Raw genomic sequence first — 24,454 nt, 5'->3', positions numbered from 1 at the left:
CAACCAACATCTATTGTCGGTTAACTCTTACAAGCAACTTTAATTACTACAGCAACAAGATCAAGCCACGTTTCAACGCAGCTGAGCTAAGCCAACGCCAAATAAGCGGGAACACAGCAGCCAGAGTCAGATTGTCACGAATGTTAGCAGAGCCACTGCCAGAGGCGAAAACAATTTTATTGCTTTTTGCTAACGCTGGCCAATTTGTTGCGGCTGCTGCTGCTATTGCCAGATTAAGCAGAAAAGGTATAAAAGGTTTGCTGCTCTCGCCGAGCATTTCAATCTGATGTGAAACGTTTGAGCTTTTGGGTTAAGTGCGACAGGCAACAACAGAAAATTGGGGCTTCTAAGCTGAAAATAAAAGTACTTGCAAATAGAGTGTGAAAAAAAAACGTTTAATTTTTTTAATTAATAAAATAAATGAAAATCACGTACTGCCAAAACTGAAGAAAAAAAATATTAGTTTTCGCAAATAATGTGCTTGCTTACTTGAAATTTATGTGTTGCATGTTGCAGCATTGAAAAACAAAAAAACTGCATTCTCGATTCCTTGTGAGTGATATTGCAATCGCTTAGCATAGCTGATACGCTGATACGTGACACGTGTGAAGACAGTAGCGTGACGCATGGGCAATTAACATCCTGTGCATACGAAAGACTAATTGCAATAGCAACAACAAAAAATGTGGGAGATACCCTGCTGCAAATATCATTGAAACTGAAAACAAATTATAAATTCAAAAAACGTTAAGTGGGACAAGAAACATACAAAGAAACCAAGGCGACAAAAGAAGTTACAAATTGTGCAAGTTAAATGAATAAACAAAAATAATTTTTAAAATAAACAAATTTAATTGAAGCAGTTGAAGTGCGAAAAAGGTGACCGAAATACAAGGCTTTAGCAAATATTCGATATCGATTCACATATAATTGCAGTAATATGGAAGCTAAGGTGATTGTTTTTTTTTTTTTAATTCAAAAGTTTATTTTACATATTATATATGTTTTTATATACTTTGTAGTAACAACAATCCAATCGACTTTGAATTCGGGTATGAAACCAATAAATATTTCCTTTCGGAAAAGACAAAAGCTCTTACCTTTTTATACCCAAAGTGTACTTGTACTTTTATAACTTTGATTCGTAACGGTTGTATGTAATGCCATGAGGGAATCGAGATAGGTATAGAAAAATTCTCAGCATCGAAAATGAAATTGATTAGGTCATTTCCGTACATTCGTTAACACGATATGTTAGGTTGAACTTGCCGGCCAATAAGGACCACACATAGACTGAATGTGTTCATAGTGTTACCAGAATTAGTTTGACGACCAAACGAAGAACTCCCAATTGGGCACCAGGACTTATGCTAGCAAATAAGGACTAGAAGTTTTCTAGGACCTAGGTTAATTGCTCCCTTGAGATTGAGTTGGAGTTTTGACCTCGTAGGCGAACACAGAACTCTGCCGTCCTAATAGCTGGAGCCTTGACCTGGCGAGTTCAACTGTTTCTTCCTGCAGCTCACACTTCCTGCACTTGCTGTTACTGACGAGGCCTAACTTATAAGCATGTGACGCCAGAAGACAGTGTCCAGTCAGTATGGCCATCGTGAGCCTTAAGTCTTCAGAGATATGAGCCACTTTGCACATGGTCTTAGAAATATTGCAGTCCGCACTTTTGTCCACGCCTTTCCTGCTTGATTGATCATATGCAACTTCTGTCTCCTTTTGATTTCTCCCAAATGGATTGGGACGTCTATCGTCGACTCAGCGAGTGTTGCACCCTCCTTTGCCAACTCATCGGCCTTTTCGTTACCTTCGACCCCTTCATGACTGGAAACGCAGTAAGGATGTATGGTTTTTTCAATGCTTCTTTGCATTCCAGAACACTTCTTGATGAAGTGCTGTGTGAGATTATTGCCTTAATCGCAGCTTGACTATCAATATATAAATTGACGCGACTGCAGCTTAAGCACGCTTCCTCCAGAATTTATGCTGCTTTCTTCACTACTGTAAAATCTGCTTGGAAAACGCTGCAGTTATCTGGCAGCCTGTAGGATCTACTTTCCTTTGGGGCGGGATGTAAGGATGGAATGATGAGGAGGTAAGTGGGAGTATGGAGCATGGCATTAGGGTGACCGCAGAGTAGGTTACATGATGCGAGCGGTCCAAGGTTGGGTGGGATTCCTGGGGTGCGGTGGGTAAGTGAATCCGAAGAGGTTGAACGTAAGGAAATGAATATATGTGTGCGTCCGGTTCCAAGATGGCGGATTGAAAACCACTGCCCGCTAAATGTACTGCGCTGGCCAGGGACACCATCGGGAACCAAAGCAACGTGTACGTGACATATATTTATAACACATATATTATAACACAGTAAACAGCAGACCCAATACTTTCCATTAATTTGGAACCATCCGTATACACGTGTATAGCATGTTATGCCAGTTCTGCACCACGGCACCAACCCTCCGGCTCAATTGGGGCCCCAATATCTCTTTCAAATTTTTAAGTCTAATGTCAACAACGCGCATACGTGGATATCCCAAATATAATAAAATTATACGTAAAATTAAAAAACTGACACAATGCATAAAAAAAAACTGATAAAGTGAAGTAGAAATTTAGTCAGAATGGCTAGCCAGCAGTGAAGGATTGTCGATCGTTTGTTGTAACGATTGCTTTGAGTGTGCGATATGACAATTCAATGCATCCCTGCCAGAAAATACGGCTCTATTTTGCAATGGGCCTTGCTGGATTTTCTATTTTAAAATTTCGAGCATTCCAAGAAAGGTATAGCAAGGCCTTTTCAGGTTATTCATTCTTCTTACGGTTGGCCCGGGTAGTGTTGTTTATATGTGTAATTTTCTTTATCGCCCACCTACACACACATATATCTTTTCCATACTGGAGGAATGATCATAACGAAGGGAGAAGGAAGGGTGAACAGTAGGGAAATAAAAGGAACAAGGTCAGCCAAGTCTACTAGCTTTAACTTATTAACATTACATGTGTGTGAAAGTTTGGATGTTTGGAGGTGGTGATGTCAGTACGTATACCGTATGTTTGTTGACACATAGACAGCCTGGAAGGATCTACTGGCTATATTTTTCTCTGAAAAATGAAGATTATCAATCACCTGGCTTTTTGTGACTAAGCCACTCCAAATAATAGCTAAGTGGATTTTGATAAAATGTGGCACACGAATATCAAATAGCCGAAACGGTAGTCTCACGTCCCTGGGAACAGTTTTTTTTTTATTATTTTTAAATCGCAATAGCTCTAGGTGAGTGACTTAAATAAATTACTTTAGCTATAGGCATTTTTCTTTCGTTTGTTTCACTAGCCTTTGAGTGCATTGTAACTCTCAACTGGTTAGTGAAAGTTTCTTAAGACATATTTTAAGTTCATTATCTCAAACTTATTTAAAACTAACTACTCGCCATTCGAACCATCAAAACTTAGATACTAAATATATGCAACTAAAGCAATGGTATCCGTTATATAGGCCATATAAAACGAAGTCCAAGCAAAGCGAAAGGTGACCCCGTGGTCAATTCGGGACCATCTCTCTGCCAGTTTATGGCTGTTTTTAAGATTACTTAGAGAAGCATGGAAATGCATCTAATTAGTCTTAATAACTATAAGCAGGATTCTTGGTTACAAAAATTTTTTTACCTTAACGACCAACTATTTTCATACGAAGTGCACAATGAGAAAAAGTCAAAACTAGCAAAACAAATGAAAAAGCCAATTCAGAATAAACAAAAAATTAAAAAAGTACAACATTCCACCTTTCCATCTCCATCACCATATCTCACTTTTTAATAGTAAAATATTAAAAGCAAAGAAAAAACAAATGTAAAACTTTTCATTTCAACTGTAACTGTTGCCGCTCCTATCGTACAATTTTTTTACACTTTCACTTTTCAAACATTTGTATGTCAGTCAAAAAGTAAGTCAATCAAATAGCAAGTCAATCACTATTGCAGACAGCTGGTCTACAAGCAAATCCACAAGTCATAGACTAACTCACTTAACGCCCACTCACAACATCTGACTGAGGTCAAGTACGAATACTACATTTTACTCGCTTTTGCAAAGGCGCTTTAGAAAATAATATCTGCTTGTTTATAGCCTCAAATACATTGGTCGACTATAGGAAATGAGTTTTTGTATGTAAGCATGGATGTATACGAAAGAAGTGAGCTTGAGCTTATGCAAAGTCAACAATACCCAAAACATTTTACAGAGATAAGTGGAGCATTTTTTTATACACATTTGTGGGAGTACTTAATTTTATTGTTTTTTTTTTTTTGCACTTTCTTGCTTCACTTTTTTGTAGTCTTTTTTGTTATTATTACAAGCTGTTAAAAGGTTTAGCGCGAAATGAAAGTGTAAGGGAAACTTGCAAAGCCATTAAACGAAAATGTAGCAGATATTTGCACGAAAGACTTAGGAAACGAACTCGCTTCGCCAAGAATGTAAATGTAGATCAACGATTTGTATAATATTAGGTACATAAATAATGGAATAATCCCTAAAAACTTTTACCAAGCTATTGCCACTGAAGCTTTCTTTATGAGGTTGCCACTTATTTAAATTTTTTTTAAAACTGGATGAGATATAACAAAATGGGTATCAAACGAGAAGTATTTTACGCCGTATTTCAACAAAAATATTTCAAAGTGGGACTGCTACCTAGGGTTACTATCCAAACTTCAATTACACATTTATTTATATATCTCCTACTTTCTCCAAACAGGCTAAATTGATTTGGATAAATGTTAGTTTACGGAGTATACTTAACATACTAAGCTTTTTCATTAATGTATCTACTTAGATACTTTTAATAAATTGCCGCCCACGTGAAATTAAATGGATTAAATGAAATGGTACAATATGGAGATTAAAGGAAGGACACTTATTGCATAGATGCTGTTTGGATATATTTACAAGGTTGCTACCGATTCCAAATAAAAAGGGAATAATATGGGTACCAAATGTTCATGAGTAGGATCGCCACTTAACTTTATTCTAAAATTAGGGTATAAAAGAGCTTAGAATAATGCCGCAATAGGAAGTGGTTATATCAAATAATTCCCGCGATTGTCGGACTAGTAGCTTTACGGATATAAATGTAATACTTTGGCACAAATTTAAAAAATGAAGACAGCTCAGATAATTTTCCAAAGTGTTTCGGCTGATATAATTTGTTTTAGAATCATTATTAATTGAATTTAGACTTCTCTCTTAATGTCGTTTACTTTTTTCGTAGTAATAGTGACCGATAAAATCTATAAAACTCAAAACAACAACCAAAGCAAAATATTTCTAATCTTATTTGCCTTTGAGCAAGTGCATAGCCTTGAATATCAGACTTCTCGCTGCAGGATAATCGAAGTCAAGTTTGCACATTTATAAGTTAAAAAAAAAACTATAAGCAAATTTATGTAAACCAGCCCGCGGGCTCTGCAAGCTCTCTTTATAAGTATCTGACAACAGGGAGTGGTAAAAAAAATTTCATATTCGTAGTAAAAATAAGTAGGTTTCATTGACATATGAGATATATATTTACATAAATAAATAACACCAAAGCCCAATTCTTTTGTCAGTCGTGGCGCAAAAGAAAAACTACAGCTGTCGCCTTGTCCGTCCAGATGTCACGTTGTTTAATTTTTTCCCAAATTATTAAATAAATTTTAAATTAAAAATTGCTTCAAATAAATATTTTCATACATTTCCCCGCTTAAAAACTCATATAAATAGACAACACTGGTGTTAATTCGTTGTAATTCTATAAATAGAACAGAGCAACAACACCAAGTTTCTCTGAAACCGACTTACCAACGCATAACTTTACCATATGACTATGAATAAAGAAAATATGCAAAGACGGCAATGGGGATAAGGTTTACAACAACTAAAGCATGACGTGGCTGAATGCGTTTATAACAATTCAACCATTGTAGGAGTGCAGGTTCAAATCCCACTCCCGGGAGAAAAGGCTTTGAAGAGATTTAAAAAAAGGTATAATCGAAACAGCTGTCGCCTTGTCCGTCCTGATGTCACGTTGTTTAAATTTTTCCCAAATTATTAAATCAAAAACTACAGTCGCCGACGATTTTCTTATAACAAACATATAAGGTAAGAATCGGTGACTTTATTTGTAAAAATAAAATCATCGCCACTACCACGGCTTAGCCGTTGATTAACGAGCAACTAGGCAAGATGTGCCTTATCGCTACAACAACAACAAAAAACGTTGTACTGCATGTCTTTTAAACTAAAAAAATAGTTCGTAAATATGCTGTAAAAATATTATTTAATTGCTTGAGTCTAACAAAAAATTTAAACCAAATATTTTGCTTACATTAAACAGTTTAAGCATTCTGCCCATGAGTGTTTGTTTGCAAAAAATGTTTTTTTTTTAAAGCGTAAATAAACAATGTCTCTTTCGATGTTGCTACTCTGCTTGTTCAGCGCCAGTTTTTGAGGTGAGAGCGAATAACTGACCTCTGGACTAGAGCATAACTGCATATACAAACACAGACTGGCTGATTTCAGCTGAAGCCAAATATATGGACCTATAAATAAGGTTATGTAATGAGTATACCAAGACAATTCTACAACCTAGGGACCATAATTTCGGCGGCGCGCTATATATTTATCGCATAACATAACTCTCGCCACGGTAAAGAGTACTTTGTCATCCATCAGTTATAAATCTACAAGCAAATTTTCCACGAACCCCACACTGCTCTTTTAGCTTTTCCAATAAATAAACCAAATTAGCGCATTGACAGCGACCCTTAATAAATCTACAATGTTCTAATCAAATCTTACCGTATAAAATGTGAAATTCCCCGCTATCCGTGGTATCACCACTCCCCATATCCACGTCACTGCTCTAATAAAATTATAATATTTAAATCTATTGTACCTAATTATAGCATTTTAATAGTAATCTTGCTGATAAATTACAGGTTGTAGATTACTCGAATTTCAAGGAATAATATTTTGCAAGGCGACAACAAAAGAATTCTACTCATATATTTTTTGCTACTATCCTAAGTGGCATTGCACTCTTACGTACTTATAAATGATCTAATTTTGTATAATGCGATTGATATTTCCAATAAGAACTTCGATATGCTGATATTGTATGTACAGTACTTAAATAATGCTGTTTTATTGAAATAACAAAAGTTATTGAGTAACAACATGCGAATTGAAATAATCGTGAATGAGTTAACACCTCCAAGCCTCCACAGCTTAATGCGGAAGCTGAAAAAATATTACGATTGTTATGCAACAAAAAAGAGAGCTCTAATTAATAGGACCTTAATTGAAAAGTAAGAAGGTTTTATTCTTCAAAATTAATTTGCAACGATGGTGCTTCTCTTAAGCGCTATTTTGGTTAGTAAATTATTCGGCGGCCACCGTGGTGTGATGGTAGCGTGCTCCGCCTACCACACCGTATGCCCTGGGTTCGCACCCCGGGCAAAGCAACATCAAAATTTTAGAAATAAGGTTTTTTAATTAGAAGAAAATTTTTCTAAGCGGGGTCGCCCCTCGGGAGTGTTTGGCAAGCGCTCCGGGTGTATTTCTGCCGTGAAAAAGCTGTCAGTGAAAACTCATCTGCCTTGCAGATGCCGTTCGGATTCGGCATAAAACATGTAGGTCCCGTCCGGCCAATTTGTAGGGAAAATCAAGAGGAGCACGACGCAAATTGGAAGAGAAGCTCGGCCTTAGATCTCTTCGGAGGTTATCGCGCCTTACATTTATTTTTTTTTATTTTAAATTATTCAAATGTGATCTGTATGATCAGATCAGATTATCCATATATGCTTGAAATTAACTTGCTTTTGTCAATTTACCCTAGCTCTAGTTCCATCTTTTCCGATAGTTACTTGAATATCAATGTGAGTGCACGGTAAGGTCTTCAAATAGGAATAGTCAGCGGTAAAAAGGGGATTTTAGGAGCGGATAAAAGCGAAACTTATAAACATATCCGTAAAATTGCGGTAAAAGAAAAAAGGACAGTAAAAACAGGGCTCATGGTATTTTGCTAATTTAATCAATTGCTACAATTAAACAGGGACTCGTCGTTGTTATTATTATTTTTTATACTCAGCGTGCGTTGCACACAAAGTATATTAACTTTGATTGGATAACGTTTGGTTGGACAGGTATAAAGGAATCGAGATAGATATAGACTTCCATATATGAAAATCATCAGTATCGAAAAAAATTTGATTGAGCCTTGTCCGTCCGTCCGTCCGTGCGTTAACACGATAACTTTAGTAAATATTGAGATATCTTCACTAAATTTCGTACACGAGCTTATCTTGGCCCAGAATAGATTTAGTATTGAAAATGAGCAAAATTGGATGATAAACACGCCCATTTTTTATATATATAACATTTTGGAAACCACAAAGAACCTGATTATTTAGTAAATAATACACCTAGAATGTTGAAATTTAACGTGTGGACTGATATTGAAACTCTTGATAAAAAAACTTCAAATTTAAAAAAATGGGCGTGGCACCGCCCCTTTTATGACTAAGCAATTTTCTATATTTCGGGAGCCATAACTCGAAAAAAAATCACGGATCTTAATAAAATTGGATACACAAATTTTCCCTATAGCAGGAAATATTTTAGAAAAAATGGACGAGATCGGTTAAAGATCACGCCCACTTTTATATAAAAGATTTTTAAAAGGGTCGTAGACGAAAATAATAAGCTATATCTTAGCGAAAACGGGCTTTGTATAAATCGAATTTTACTTTCTAAATTGAATTATAACATTAAATTGGAAAACACTTAAATTTGAAAAAATGGGTGTGGCACCGCCCCTTTTTTGTCTAAGCCTTTTTCAATGTTTCGGCAGCCATAACTCGAAGAAAAATTTACATGTCGTATCAAACTTGGGTACACATATTTTCCTTATAACAGAAAATATTTCTAGTAAACATTTCGAAACTATTTCGCTGCAATTTCAGGATCGTTTCTGGATTATTTTCGGAATAATTTCGGGATTATTTCAGGTACACTTTGGAATAATTTCAGGATCATTTGAATTGAAGGGATGTGGCCAACCTTTTTAACTGGGAGGTGACAGACCGCCCAATTACAGGATCATTTCAATATTATTTTCGATATCACTCTCAATTTCAGGCTCATTTCTGGATTATTATAGATTGTAACAACGTCAGTATCATCTCGAGACTATTTCGAAACCATTTCTGGTGAGTTACAGGATACAGGAGTTATTTTCGAAATTATTTCTAAACTATTTCTGAGCCAATTTGGAACGATTTCAGGATTATTTTAGGTTTCATTTCGGGACAAAATGTAAATTATTTCCAGACTGTTTCCAAACCATTTTAGCACCGTTACAGGACTATTTCGGGACTATTTTAGGAATCATTTAGAGACTATTTCGGGTTACTTCGGTTATTTTACCATTCATTGTGAGATTATTTTGGAACAATTGCAGGTATCATTTCGGGGAAACTTCAGAAGCACTCTTCTGGGAATAATTTTGAGACTATTTCGGGACCGGATGGGAGACATTTAATTTTATAATCACTTCGGGATTATTTTAGGTATAATTTCGGTTAAATTTTTTCGTGATTGTTTAGAAACAGTTTCACCTTTTCTAATAGTTACAATCACAAACACAATCACAATCATTATTTGTGCTGCAGATGGCGCCACCTCAGATTAAAAACTGCGATTTATATAAATTAATGCGAATATAATCCACGAAAATTAGTGCATCCATTGAGAATACGCGGTCGCAAATCACGTTACTTGCCAGCGTTGCTATAAAAAATTTATAGAAATGAAAAATTCAGGGAACTGCCATTTGCAATACATTGCTAATAGCTTTCGTGATCATGAAAAATGTTGATTTAATTAATTAATTAAAAAACCCATCTGAACTGAAATAAATAATGTTTGTTACCAGGTTGAAATATTTCAATCAATTAACTGGTTACGGCAATAATAGTTGACCAAACGATTTGATGAATTGTATATATATATAAAAATTTACAAGGCGCAATATACCTCCGAAGAGACTCACGGCCGAGCTTCTCTTCCACTTTGCGTCCTGTTCCTTTTTAATTTGTCCTATTGGGCCTACATGTTTTACGCCGACTCCGAATTGAATCTGCACGAATTTTCCCGGGAGTGGAACCCAGGATCTTAGGTGCGGAGCACCCTTCCAAAACACTAGGCTGGCCACAAATTATAGTTTGCCATAAATTGAGTAAGTGAGACATAAGGTTAATAAATAAATTTATAGACTGTCGACATGATACTTAATTAAGTTTTTTATTCGCAATTCATTCTCCCACTATTTATTGGATCACCAATTCGTCATTATCATAAATTGCCCAATGCAAAATCAGCTTGTGTATTTTGTGAAATAAGTACAATATAATTGAATTTGAAATAAATGTGTAATTAAAAAGGAATAAATTATTAACACTCATATATGACATACATAATTAATCAAATTGAATATTCATAGCCGATAAAAATAAAAAAATACTAATGGTATAACATCAAACCGAAATGTACGAGCATAGCTAATCAAAGCGGGTCATATGTCGGGCTCGGGGAGGTCTTTTTTTATTTTTTTAGCATAGTTATAATACCTTCTGTGCTAAGGTCAGCTAAGTATATAAATAATTTGCCAAACTTATCATAGTTCATTTTTTTGTAATGTTGCACAGTTATAAATATATGTCACAATTCAAAGCAACCAAGCAGCAAGTTTCTTTTCTGAGAAAATCCTATTTAACTCTAGCGAGCTTCACTTGAGTTTCCGTTTGCTATAAACCAAATCCGTAAAAAGCAAGAATTCAACTTAAAAATAATAACATTAAAACAATGACGATAGGAGCACTTTTACTCAATGTCACTTTTTCTTTTAAGTGCAAACTGCGGCTTTTTTGCTTTCATTAAGAGAGTAGTTTGTTCATTGCCATTTGATATCTAAGGAAAGTAGATAATATTGAGCCTCCTAAGCCGCAATGTGGTTCAGCATTTATCGTGTCACTAACTCCTGGAGTGACTCAGTAAGTCAGTCATCTAATTGGTTGCTGTTTGATCTAATTACCAATTAGATATGACTTTTTTTAGCTCGAATTGAACCATTCATAGTTGCTTGGTTTAAAAAGCATTCAGCCAGCTTGCTTGCATTATTTAGTAGAAATTTAAACGTTTTAAATATAATAGTTTTTCTAGTGTGGCAATGAATGTGGTTTATTTTGTCGCTGCGCATGCGCAATTATAATTGTCTAAGAAAAACTATTTTATGTTCTGTTTCATGTTCAAGATTTGGCGTGACTTGCAGTTGCGACTACAGAAAGTGCACAGAATAAAACTGGAAGTCGAAGTTCAAGTTTAAGTGTTTTTTTTTTGTATTATTATGCATTATGCAGCGCAAGTTTTCCACTACAAAAACATGCCATAAATAGCAATGGGAAAATGGTTTTTTAGTTTGCTGATTAAGCAATCAGTTTTGAGTCAAATGTAATCAATCAGGTTATATTAGAATCATATATGTTTTCAAAAATATGTTGCACGGACGCTTCGGAATGCAGAATATAAGCTTTTGAACTACTGCGACTTCATCCCTTGCAGGACGGACTACTATGCGCTGGCGTCCTCTCTTGTTGCTGCATTTAATACTGATATTTTTGAAAGATGACTGTCAGGGATTGTTTGGACTCACTCGCGTGGCTGCAAATTATTCATTGATACCATCCTTTTATCTGGGTTTCAGGGCATAAGGATACGTCACGATGAATAATTTTCCCGATCGGTAATTTCTGAAATAAACTTGGCTGCAAGTATAGGCCTAGGGATTCCACTGCCTAAGCAAGCGCTCGGCTGACACCATTCATTATTTAGCCAGGTGGCTAGGTCTTTCTTATCAGTAGTTGATTCGAAGCGTTCGTCAGAGCAATTAGATTCACACAGGTTGATCTTTTCACAGTAATTGGAATCTTAATAAGGTACTGCCAAATGAAGCTTCATGTAATGCGCTTTAATACCAGCTGTGTTAACTGCATGGAAGACGACGAGATGGAGTCATTTGTCCACGGAACTCTCCCAAGGATTAATTTATTAACACGAAATTCAATTGAGCTCTCCTTTAACCGGGCAACGACCGTCCACCCTAACCAATTTAACCTTAGGTCGAAAGTTGAACCTTACTTACCTCTGGCAAACTATAGAGAAAATGTGGCATCAGAAATTTGCTTAGAAGTGTTTGTAGGCCTGCCACAAAGGGTATTGAATCGACTTTTCTTCCTCCTCATACTGACAACGAGAACTTGTTGATCTACATAAATCATACATGATGGCCCCGTGGATGTCTTTATTGAAAATTTGTTAAGTTTGAGAAAATAAGCTTTTTTCCTATTCAAACACTTCTATTCATGTCGGTTAACTAACCATTAGTTAATAGCAAAGTTCGTTGCCTACACGGTGTATTCTTTGATATTCTAAAGAGATCCCCAAAAATAGCTGTCCACATCGCTTGTATCTAATTCGTAAAATTCTCTTCTGCCCGTTTCATTAGACAAAGGGTCATGTTGTTGGTTACTCGATCTGTTATACTATCCGCTCTTTCTGTATCGTAGACTTCTACCTTGGAAACACGCTATACATTTTTTCTGGGTGTTGTGGTGTCGAAAATGTTTATGCACTTTATAAATCGCACATTCATCAACTTAAAAACGTCCCTCATTTGAACTTTTCTTAAGAACATGCCTTTCTTTCTGAAATAGTCAGTGTCGGATGTTATGTCTTCTTGTTATCTGGTAGCTTTTGCAATAGAAACATTGGAGAGAGGAGTGGGAGTAGGGCACATCTAGTGGAGTGAACTGGTGAAATTCACGGAAGTAGATGGAAGTATTCCGTTATAAACTCAAGCTATTTGCTGAGTTTAAGGTATTTCAAATGGCATGTACTACTTACCTTGTACCCCCTTCGAGTTAGGGGACTTAAAGTACACCCGCGGCAGGTATGACTGTCGTAAGAGGCGACTAAAATATCGAAATGACTCAAGGTGTAGCGCAACCTTTTCAAGGAATTACCAGCCCAATATACAACTTCTCCAACCCAATTGTCAACTTCATCTACCCGTGGCGATTCCTGTGTCTTTTGGCTGCCGATGCTCTGGTGACCCCAAGCTCCTCACGGAACTAGGGGTGGGGGCGGGATGACCCAGAAGATTCAAGGGGGTCATATTAAATCGTTCCCGAGATAGTCGAGCTTGTACCTTAATGGCGCTAGTTACCGGAACGTACCAGCCGGTAAAGGACCATCAACTTCGATAACACTCCCCAAAACCTTCGAGAGTTTCTTTATCGCTACAACAACAACAACAACAAAATAATTTAGCTTGCCAGTTGAAGTTTATTCCTTGGCAGGTCGGATTTGTTTATACTAAACAAACGCAGAGCTGACACATGGACTGTTGTAGAGCGCCTAGCTCCATCTGACAATGTAAAAGTTCTAGAGTTCAATAAATCATATCTATCCTATATGATTGGTGGTTTTACAGGATATTCCATTATGGGAATCTTTGAAGCGTACCCTTACATTCTGGAAAATACCTTCTGTGGATAAATAGGATATGATTGATTATCTTCGAACTTTCGAAACGCTTATCCAAAGTGGAAGTTAGGTTAGGTTGAGCTGACTGTTGAATAAAATGGAAGTTAGCTTTACCTAAAATTGTGTACATCAGTGAACACGAATATAATAGTGGCAATTGTTATCACATTTCCTCAATTAAACTTAATTAATTTCTATAATCATCGAAAAAACTGTCATGTGATTTGTAACTGAAACTATCCAAACCAATCTGAAAAGAGTTTTCGAAAGAAATCCGAAAATTCGAAAAAAATTTCAGAAAACTTCGAATTTTTTATTAAAGCTTTTGGACTTTTTTTTAGTATGGAGCAAGGCGAATCTATTCAAGGTGATGGCAAAGCGAATTCAACCAATTCGTCGTGCAGAAAAATGTCATGTCAAAAGAAATTTTTCATTGACTTCGAGTGTTGTATAAATGCGTTGTATGGAAAATAATCAAGAATAAAATATCAGCTGTTCAGATAATAACACCTGGTACTGAATTCGCATTGAGTTTTGGAAATTTGTTTACCGGAGTGCGTTTTATATTTCTTCCATTTTTATACTCAGCGTTCTTTGCACACAGAGTATATTAACTTCGATTGGATAACGGTTGGTTGTACAGGTATAAAGAAATCGAGATAGATATAGACTTCCATATATGAAAATCATCAGTATCAAAAAAAATTTGATTGAGCCATGTCCGTCCGCACGTCCGCCCGTCCGTCCGTTAACACGATAACTTGAGTAAATATTGAGATATATTCACCAAATTTGGTACACGAGCTTATCTGGACCCAGAATATATTGGTATTGAAAATCGGATGATAACCACGCCCACTTTTTATATATATATCATATTGGGAAACACATAAAACCTGATTATTTAGTAAATAATACACCTAGGATATTGAAATTTGACACGTGAACTAATATTGAGACTCTTGATAAAAATCTGAAAAAAAAATTTTTAATAGGCGTGGCACCGCCCACTTCTGATAAAATCAATTTTACAAATATTATTAATCATAAATCAAAAACCGTTAAACCTATCGTAACAAAATTCGGCAGAGAGGTTGCCTTTACTATAAGGAATGCTTTGAAGAAAAATTAACGAAATCGGTTAAGGACCACGCCCACTTTTATATAAAAGATTTTTAAAAGGGTCGTGGACGAATAAGATAAGCTATATCTTTGCAAAAAGAGCTTTGTATCAATAAAACTTTACTTCTTAATTGAATTATAACAATAAATAGGAAACATTTTTAATTTAAAAAAATGGGCGTGGCACCGTCCCTTTTATGACTAAGCAATTTTCTATGTTTCGGGAGCCATAACTCGAAGAAAAATTTAGGGATCGTAATAAAAATTCGTACACAAATTTTCCCTATAGCAGGAAATATTTCTAGAAAGAATGGACGGGATCGGTTAAAGGCCACGGCAACTTAGATATGAAACAAGTTTAAAAGGGTCGTAGACTATAATATAAGCTATAACTTAGCAAAAGATAGTTTTGAATCAATGATATTTCATTTATCAAGTTTTATTGTAAGAGGAAATGGGGAGACATTTTTTTAACGGGCGGTGCCACGTGTTATGTAGAAAAGTAATTTATCTGAAATGAAATATACAATTGAAGCTCACGCTGAGTATATAATGTTCGGTTACACCCGAAATTAGACACCTTTACTTGGTTATTTATTATATGAAAGAAAATCCGAAACACCCTACTAAACAAAGTTGTGAAAAATTAATGCGAATATTGAGTTATATGTCCGAAACGTTTTCAGATTGGTTTGCATATTTGTAGTTACAAAGTTTTCAAAAGTTTTTTCTTAAACCATAGAAAGCAAAAAATAATATAAATCGAATGACGAAATTTAATAAAAATGTTCACTTCTAGTTTCGTTTTCGCCGGTTCGTTGCTACTGTAATTATAATTAAATTTATAATATAGGTAATATGTTTACTGTTACTTTTGCACTGTTTTGGGTTCAATTATTATAAGTGATTTTAAATCAGCGCATAAATAATGCAGAAAGATAAACAACGCGTTATTTACTTGAGTGATGAGAATTGGAACCCGCCTATGGAAGCCACTCCGTTGGAAGGACCAGGTGGAAAACGATTTAAACTCACTTGGTGTGACCAATTGGCGCCGGTTGGCGGAGCGAAGGAGCGACTGGCGCGCCTTGTTGGACGGTCATAACCGTTTAGACGGTTAAGCGCCAATTAAGTAAGTAAGTAAGATGAGAATTGGTGCGAAGGAGTGGGGAATAAAAATGTGTAGCATAAATGTCGTCGAACCAGCTTTAGTAAGTTCTTAAGTCAAAGTTAACTAACAGTTAATTGTTAATATTGTAACGAATTTACTTGCAAATCCTCTTATTTGCCCTTCTTCTAAGTTCGTATCACTAAACTGTTGAATAAATAACTCCAATATTGAATAATGGAAAAATGGCCTTTATTAAAGTGCTTCACAACAACACATACTTTGTAACTAGCTGGCTTAATAACCAAACTGATAGCTGAAATGAAACTGACTTTCAAAATAATACTGCTATGGCTCGCTAGCTAGCGTCTTAATCGATACTGCTTCATAGCTCAAATCAAACTGAATTCCAGCGCCTCTCTCTGATTTCAACGTTCGCATCTTCTAGGCGCTTCCAGAATCTACTAGTTGCCATCAGCTCTCAAACTTCTCAGCTGTAACTACAATTGCACGATTTTATAGCTTTTCTCATTGCATAATTTCAGGAGTATCTCAGATATATGCATGTGTTTGTGCATTGTTTCTCCGCTGCTCGTACATATGTGTAGACGCAATTATTGTTTCGTTTATGTAGATACATAATGATTGAATTATTGATGTGAGTTCACGTCACTGCTTAGCATCGGCTTAGAGATAGCAGCACCCTTAGTTTTGCTAATATTCGTAACAATATTATAAAATTATATTCGTAGATAGATATGTATGAATGTTTCGCAGAACATGTCGATATGTGGATTTGGTCAAGGGCTAGTGGGCGATGGGAAAAAAACATTATATAATAGACTTGAACAATTTTTCATTGAAATTTTTCGTACAATGACCGGTGATATCCCATCTAATGGAAATAGCTGAGTGGATAGGGGCATATGCCTTAACACCAGTATGAAGTATGAATGTTGGAGACTTCGAGTTCAAAACTCAACTCCCGTAAAACTAGCTGATGAAGTCAATTTCAGGAGCATGTCCCAGTAGCCATCGCCGTACGCAAATTTGGTATTTTTTTCTGTTATCAATAACAAAAAATGGACTTAGGCAGTCTTAAGCTAACACGCCATATATTATCAAAAGCATATCCATAAAAACGTCGAACCCCCTCTTCTTATCTGAGTTAAAGAAAATTTTATAAAAAACTAGTTTAAATCAAAGTCATAAGCAAAAATTTCAGTGCGCCAGAGATAATTGTAACAATTTGAATTGCTCTTTAAACGTTTTTATTGAACTTGTGTGTTGCTCTAGAATTGATTTATTACCTTTTCGACCGATCCCAACATACGATATAATCCAAAATGTATACATACATGCATAGATACTATTTATATTGTCACGGATATTAGCATCACTAAGCTATACCATCACTAAGGCGATGCTAAGGCCATGCCAAGCAGTATTTAAGTCAATAATCAAATCATGTATACACATATATAAGGCAGCCGAAAGAGATGTCACACACAGATGCATTTACTTATACGCATATGTGTACTCGAGAGACTGTAAACTACAAACATTCACTTCAATAATTCAATCATTATGTATCTACATAAACGAATAAATAATTGCGTCTACACATATGTACGTATACGAGCATCGGAGCGGCAATGCACAAACACATGCATATATCTTATCTGAGTTGTCACAAGAGAGGGCAATAATTTGTGCACGTAGTTGTGGCTGGCGATTTTGTAGCCGAAACTAACTAGTAACTTCTGGAAATAGAAGAGCCTAGATGTATGCAGCGTAAACTATAAAAGTGGCGCAAGCGAGTAAGAAGTAATTCAGTTTGATTTGAGTTGTCAAGCAGTTGCGATTAAGACGATATCTAGCGAGCAATAGCAGTATTATTTTGAATAGTAGAGTTTCATTGAGCTATCAATCAGCGTGGTTATTAAGCAAGCTATTCGTTGCACAGTTTGAGTGTTATTGTGAAGTACTTTAATAAAGGCCATTTTGCATTATTACAAATTGGAGTTATTTATTCAACAGTTTAGTGATTCGAACTTAGCAGAGGATTGCAAATAAGAGGATTTGCAAGCGCATTCGTTACAATTGGTGTCAGAAGAGGAATTGTTGAATTAATTCCAGAGGACAACAAGGACATGGCAAAGTTCAGTGAATTGAAGATCCAGCAACTAAAGAAGGAGTTGGAGAGCCGTGGATTGAATACAAGCGGCGTTAAACTCGAACTTCAGGCACGGCTACGAGAGGCAATGGAAGCAGAAGGAATTGATGTGGACGAGTATGTCTTTTATCCTGATGAGGACAAGACAACAGCAAAAATTTAAGAGAAAAATGAAACACCGCAGACAATGGCGAACACAGACCTAAACATGATGTTGGCTGCAATATCGGCACAAATGTCCGAAATGTCATCACAAATATCTACCAACATGTCGTCACAATTGGCATCCCAACTGGAAAAGACAGAAATAACATCTCAACTGTCATCACAGATGGAATCCCAAGAGACACGTATAACATCAAAGATGTCGTCTCAGCTGAAATCGCAGGAGAACCGTATAACAGCGAAGCACAAGAGGCACGGATATCCGAAATGTCGGCGCAAATTTCAGCACAGATATCATCGCAGATCTCCGCTCAACTGGAAGAGCAAGAAGAACGTATTTCCTCGAAGTTGGAGGCGCAAGATACAAAAATTTTACAGTTTGAAGAAAAAATCGAGGCCGAGGTGGATGCTTTGAGAGGACGTATCGAGCAGTTGCAACTAAATCGCCCAGCAGTTTCAACGAGTAATCCAAAGGTAAAAACACCATCCTTTGACGGTTCTGTTCCTTTCCAGGTCTTTAAGCTACAGTTTGAGAAGACCGCAGCAGTGAACAACTGGAATGTGGAAGATAAAGTTGCCGCACTCTTCGTAGCATTGAAAGGACCAGCTGCCGAAATATTACAGACTATTCCAGAGTACGAACGGAACAGTTATGACGCATTGATGGCTGCTGTAGAACGGCGATACGGAAGCGAACACAGGAAACAGATATTTCAAATAGAATTGCAAAGCCGCTACCAAAAAGCTAACAAGACTTTGCAGGAGTTTGCTTCGGACATTGAAAGATTGGCTCATCTTGCAAATGCGGATGCACCCGTGGAATACACTGAAAGGGTAAAAATTCAGAGCTTTATAAATGGCATACGGGACGCTGAAACAAAGCGAGCTACATACGCAAACCCAAAGCCAACATTTGCAGAAACGGTGTCACAAGCTCTGATTCAGGAAACAGCGCACTTCTGTGTAAGCCAGTTTTCAAAGCACGCCGTGTGGAAGTAAAAAGGCCAGAGTGGGTAGACACAATTTTGGAAGCACTGAAGGGATCTCAAGAAGAACGCCGGAGTTATTAAATGTTTCAAGTGCGGCAACCCAGGTCACATTGCACGTCACTGCGATCTTGGCCCTAATAGTTCCAACAATGTGGGTTGCCGTAAACGTAAAGCTGGCGGAAATGAGCAAGAGCGTGTCGAATGTAAAGAACGAAAACTTGCCCCGGCTGTTGACTGTCCTGTGATATCTGTGTCGCAAATTGGAAGGAAATCAAGCAGTCTTACCGTCAGAGGGAATGTGGATGGTAAAGAGCGTGTACTGACTGTAGATACGGGGGCATCTCATTCCTTGATTCGATCTGATTTGGTCTACAGGAGAGTAAAGTCATTACCTGGAGCAAGGTTGCGTACGGTCACAGGCGAATATAATCAAGTCCAAGGCGAAGTGGTATGTGAGGTATTAATTGGAAAAGTCATGGTTCTACACAAATTCGTTGTGGCGGAGATCGTTGATGAAGTCATATTGGGAGTGGACTTCTTGGTTGATCATGACGTCAGGATCGATATGCGGAGAAAAATTATGCGCTATAAGAACCAGGACATACCACTTAACTTTAGTTTGGAAAAAGGGTTCAGCAGTAATCGGGTACTGTTGGAAAAGACTCGACAAAGACCACGAAAGTCAAAGGCAAAGGTTGATAGATCGAATGGGCCAAATAAATCAAAATCAAAAGTACCTGCGAGAGAAACACTGGCATTGACAAAACCTAAAAGACGCAGGAAAACGAAGCAACGAATTTCCGAGAAAGAATGCGAGGGTAGTTTCAAGCCGGAGCGCACTACTGTTGTGAAATGTGGGAACGATACCGATTATGCAAAGCAAATCCGTCCAGCGCAAGCTCTACGAAGTGGTTCATTGACCAAACAACAGAGTGTGAAGGAACGGCCCAGGGTAATGAGTAGTAAGATGAAACACTGGCATGACAAGAACTTTAATTCGGAAGGCTTCTTGGCGGGAGATTTGGTACTGTTAAACAACCCTCACCGGCGGAAAAGTGTTCCAGCCAAATTTCGGTGCAATTGCGAAGGCCCGTACAAAGTTGTGAAGAAGATCAGTGATACCATCTACCGCATACAAACCACTGGGAAACCACGGATTAGAAGAGTGGTACATTTGGAGATGCTGGCGGCAGTTAGATCGGGAGATTTGTCTGATCGGGACGATCAGACTTAGGTGGAGGGCAGTGTCACGGATATTAGCATCACTAAGCTAAACCATCACTAAGGCGATGCTAAGGCCATACCAAGCAGTATTTACGTCAATAATCAAATCATGTATACACATATATAAGGCAGCCGAAAGAGATGTCACACACAGATGCATTTACTTATACGCCTATGTGTACTCGAGAGACTGTAAACTACAAACATTCACATCAATAATTCAATCATTATGTATCTACATAAACGAATAAATAATTGCGTCTACACATATGTACGTATACGAGCATCGGAGCGGCAATGCACAAACACATGCATATATCTTATATGAGTTGTCACAAGAGAGGGCAATAATATGTGCACGTAGTTGTGGCTGGCGATTTTGTAGCCGAAACTAACTAGTAACTTCTGGAAATAGAAGAGCCTAGATGTATGCAGCGTAAACTATAAAAGTGGCGCAAGCGAGTAAGAAGTAATTAAGTTTGATTTGAGTTGTCAAGCAGTTGCGATTAAGACGATATCTAGCGAGCAATAGCAGTATTATTTTGAATAGTAGAGTTTCATTGAGCTATCAATCAGTGTGGTTAGTAAGCAAGCTATTCGTTGCACAGTTTGAGTGTTATTGTGAAGTACTTTAATAAAGGCCATTTTGCATTATTACAAATTGGAGTTATTTATTCAACAGTTTAGTGATTCGAACTTAGCAGAGGATTGCAAATAAGAGGATTTGCAAGCAAATTCGTTACAATATAGAACACAAACTTCAATTGTCGAACGAATTTCTTAGTGCGGGAAAAAAAACAATCTCGGCTACTGACCATTCTCGCCTGGTGTGACCAGCCAGTGAATGATTCACAGCCAAAGTGTTGCTATTAATAACAGGTAAATATCAGCAAATTCGTAGTTAGACATGCGCCTATGCGCGCAGCGATATGCAGGGCCGTATTAGGCTTAGGAGAAGAAGGCCCCTGCACACACACATTTAGTCATCAGCCGAAGTAGTTACCCACACATACACGTGCATATGGCTAGTAGAAAAGAATAAACTACAAATATACATGTATATAGCTGGTAACCAAGCATGAGATACAACTGTTCGCGAAGTTAATAGACCTTAGGAGAAATTGGTAAACGAGAAAACCGAGAGTATAAAAGCAGCGCAAGCTGAGGAATCAGTAATCAGTTTGATTTAAACACCCTATTAGTTATGAAGTGAAGTATAATTGTGAATTACTCCCAAAGTAATCTAAATAAAGACCAGTTTGCAATACTGAATATTGGAGTTACTTATTCGACAGTTCAGCGATTCGAACATAAGCAGAATGTGCATAATAACCAGGATTTCCCTAAATTCGTACAATATCAATGGCTCTTCAAATATTTGTTTTCATTGGATGCTATGCTACCCTGATGTATTTTTTCTTCATTAAACTGGCTTTGAACATGAACAGTACATAGAGTAGGGACAATGCATAAGAGGGTGATGGCATTTCTTAGGCTCTGCTATGAGCTACGTCGTGTTTTAAAGCGGAGAAAAAAGCAGAATAATAACTACGAACGAAACGCTACTTGTTTATACATTGCTACGAAAAGCTCCCAGGATTAACCCCGAACAGTTCAGCAATGATTTCAAATTTGTCCTGGAAATAGACCCTGGGTGACCCCAAAATAAAAAAAAAACGATTTAGTAAGTTTAAATTTTGAGGAATAACAATTATTTATTGTTTTTGTTGTAGCGGTAAAGACACTCCGAAGGGTTTGGGGAGTGTTATCGATGTTCATGGCCCCATTTCCGTTCCGGTAACAAGCTCCATTAAGATACAAGGCCGATTAACTCGGGAACGATTTAGTATGAACAAATTGTGCTTTTTATGTCATCTAGGGGGTGAGTTCCCATGGAACTCAGGGTCGCCAGAGCCTCGGCTGCTAAAGAAACAGAATTCACGCATTCTCTACACAACCCCTTGAAGCACTTGGATATTTAAGATTTAAACGTCAAGTGCAATCTCCGAATGGAGGTCAAAATGATCCCTTTTTTTTAAATAAAAATAAAAAAAAAAAATTTGCTTTTGCAATAAAATCCAAAACTGTTTTTTTTACCTTTACAATAAAAGTTAGGATATAACTACTTTTTTACTTTTGTTTTAATGCAAATTTAACTTTTTTACGTTTTACCCGTAATCTCTCTTTTTGCCTCTCTCTCTTTGCCGTCCTTTCTATAAATTTTAGTGTCGTGCCATCGTTTGCTCGATGAACGGGTGCGACGTTTCAACCTTCCACTATCAATGATGCAGTAACGATCTTAGGGCGAACGAAAAAGCAAGCTGATGTCAACATAAATTATTCGCAGGATAGTCGTTAGATGGAAGTAGCCAAGTGAAACACACGATTTTTGCATTTAACCCGGCCGAATGATCGGTGGGAGTCAAGAGAGATGTCACACTCGTGAACTAAGCAGTGCCCATACAACTGCGATCATTTAAATCCGACCCTGTTTTTACACATGAATATTTATCGCGCCCAAATTTTACCACATTACAATCTCAAATCATGCAAAATAAAAAAAAAAATAATATTTTATTTGAAAATTCACATGTGTCTTTGCAGATACTTATCGCTCTATTGATAGCCATCAACTGTGGTATTTCCAGCTGTGGTGCAGCGTTACGTCGCACGCCAAAAGTTTACAATGCTCTAATCACAACGGATGAGAATTTAACTTCGAGTCGAGCTTTTCCGGTCATACAGCCAACCATACATGAAAGTGGTGTGACGCATTATCCTTATGGACCTTATAATCCCTTTAGTTACTATACGCCACCGGTGGTACGCTTTGGTCAGCCCATAGTGCCGGGTTTCGCACCAAATCGACAGGTAATTTGGTTGATTTTGGGATTTTTTTCCAAGCTTTTTTCTTAACGCATAACAAACAATTTTTCTATCAATTGCAGTATCCCTACCCATTACCGCAACAACGTTTTCTGCCACAATTTATGCATCAGCTAGGACCAAATAGTGGACCACAGCTTGTGCCTGCACCAGATGCTGCAGCGCAGCAGCCACCACCACAAGATGGTGCACCAGAAGAGAGTCCAGCACCTACAGCCGAACCACTCACTGATGAACAACAACCTGTACAACCTCCCACATTCCCCCCACCCGGCAAAGCACCACCCTACATTCCACCGCTGGCACAGAATGCACCTAAGCAAATGCCTAACGAAAAGTTGCCTATCCCTTTGAATGAATTCGGTTACCCACCTTCATTGATACCATTACAACAGCAATACCCTAATCGTAAACCTAATAGTCCAGTGCCTATTCCTGCTTACGGTTATAATCAATATCCTCTCATCTATGATCCAATCACCGGTTATCATGAACAATATTTGCCACCTTATGATTACTTCCCAAGTCAAAATCAGCAACATTTTTCACCGAGCGGCGGTCCTGCCGGTATACCAACACCATCCCAGCAGCCGACAGCACCAACGGGAAATCCTTTTTTGCCAAAACGAACAACACTACTACTGCCTCCACCACCAACACCAAAACAGCAGCAACCACCACAAGCACTACCTTCTGAAGAAACGGCAGCGAGTGAACCACAGCCACAACCAGAGCCCCAATCCCAAACGAAGGAGTCACCACATTTGACAACCACTGTGGATTTTGACAGCATAAAGAATGCTTCGAAAAATAAGAACAGTGAAGTGCCCGATGTGCCGCCACCGCCGATACCATCCGGTGCTAAGTCGCAAGAGTCGTAAGGCGGGGTGCAAAATTTTGATTCGAAGATTACTAGGCTAAAAGTTCACTAATGGTACATAAAAAAATAGCAAAATTTTATATAAGTTATTATTGTTTTAAAAAAATACTCTTATTAATTTAATTTATTGTTAACTAAATTTTTTTTATAAGAAAAAATGAATTCGTATTTATGCATTTAATTTTTATACGATATCGTAACTATGTATGTATATTGGATTTATTGTAGTAATTAAAGTTTGATAAAGCGTGGAA

General features: G+C 37.3%; 1 protein-coding gene across 1 annotated transcript; it reads left to right on the top strand.

Moving 5' to 3' along the window:
* Positions 1-272: 272 nt before the first annotated feature.
* Positions 273-24,454, top strand: LOC137237186 (uncharacterized). The gene is made up of 3 exons (XM_067760521.1): positions 273-952; positions 23,039-23,305; positions 23,383-24,454. Exons 1-3 carry the CDS (start codon positions 941-943, stop codon positions 24,199-24,201), a joined length of 1,098 nt encoding a protein of 365 aa, XP_067616622.1. The 5' UTR covers positions 273-940; the 3' UTR covers positions 24,202-24,454.

This window comes from Eurosta solidaginis, chromosome 1, assembly GCF_040869045.1.
Source record: "Eurosta solidaginis isolate ZX-2024a chromosome 1, ASM4086904v1, whole genome shotgun sequence".
Classification (NCBI taxonomy): Eukaryota; Metazoa; Arthropoda; class Insecta; order Diptera; family Tephritidae; genus Eurosta; species Eurosta solidaginis.
This window is presented reverse-complemented; position numbering and strand designations above follow the sequence as displayed.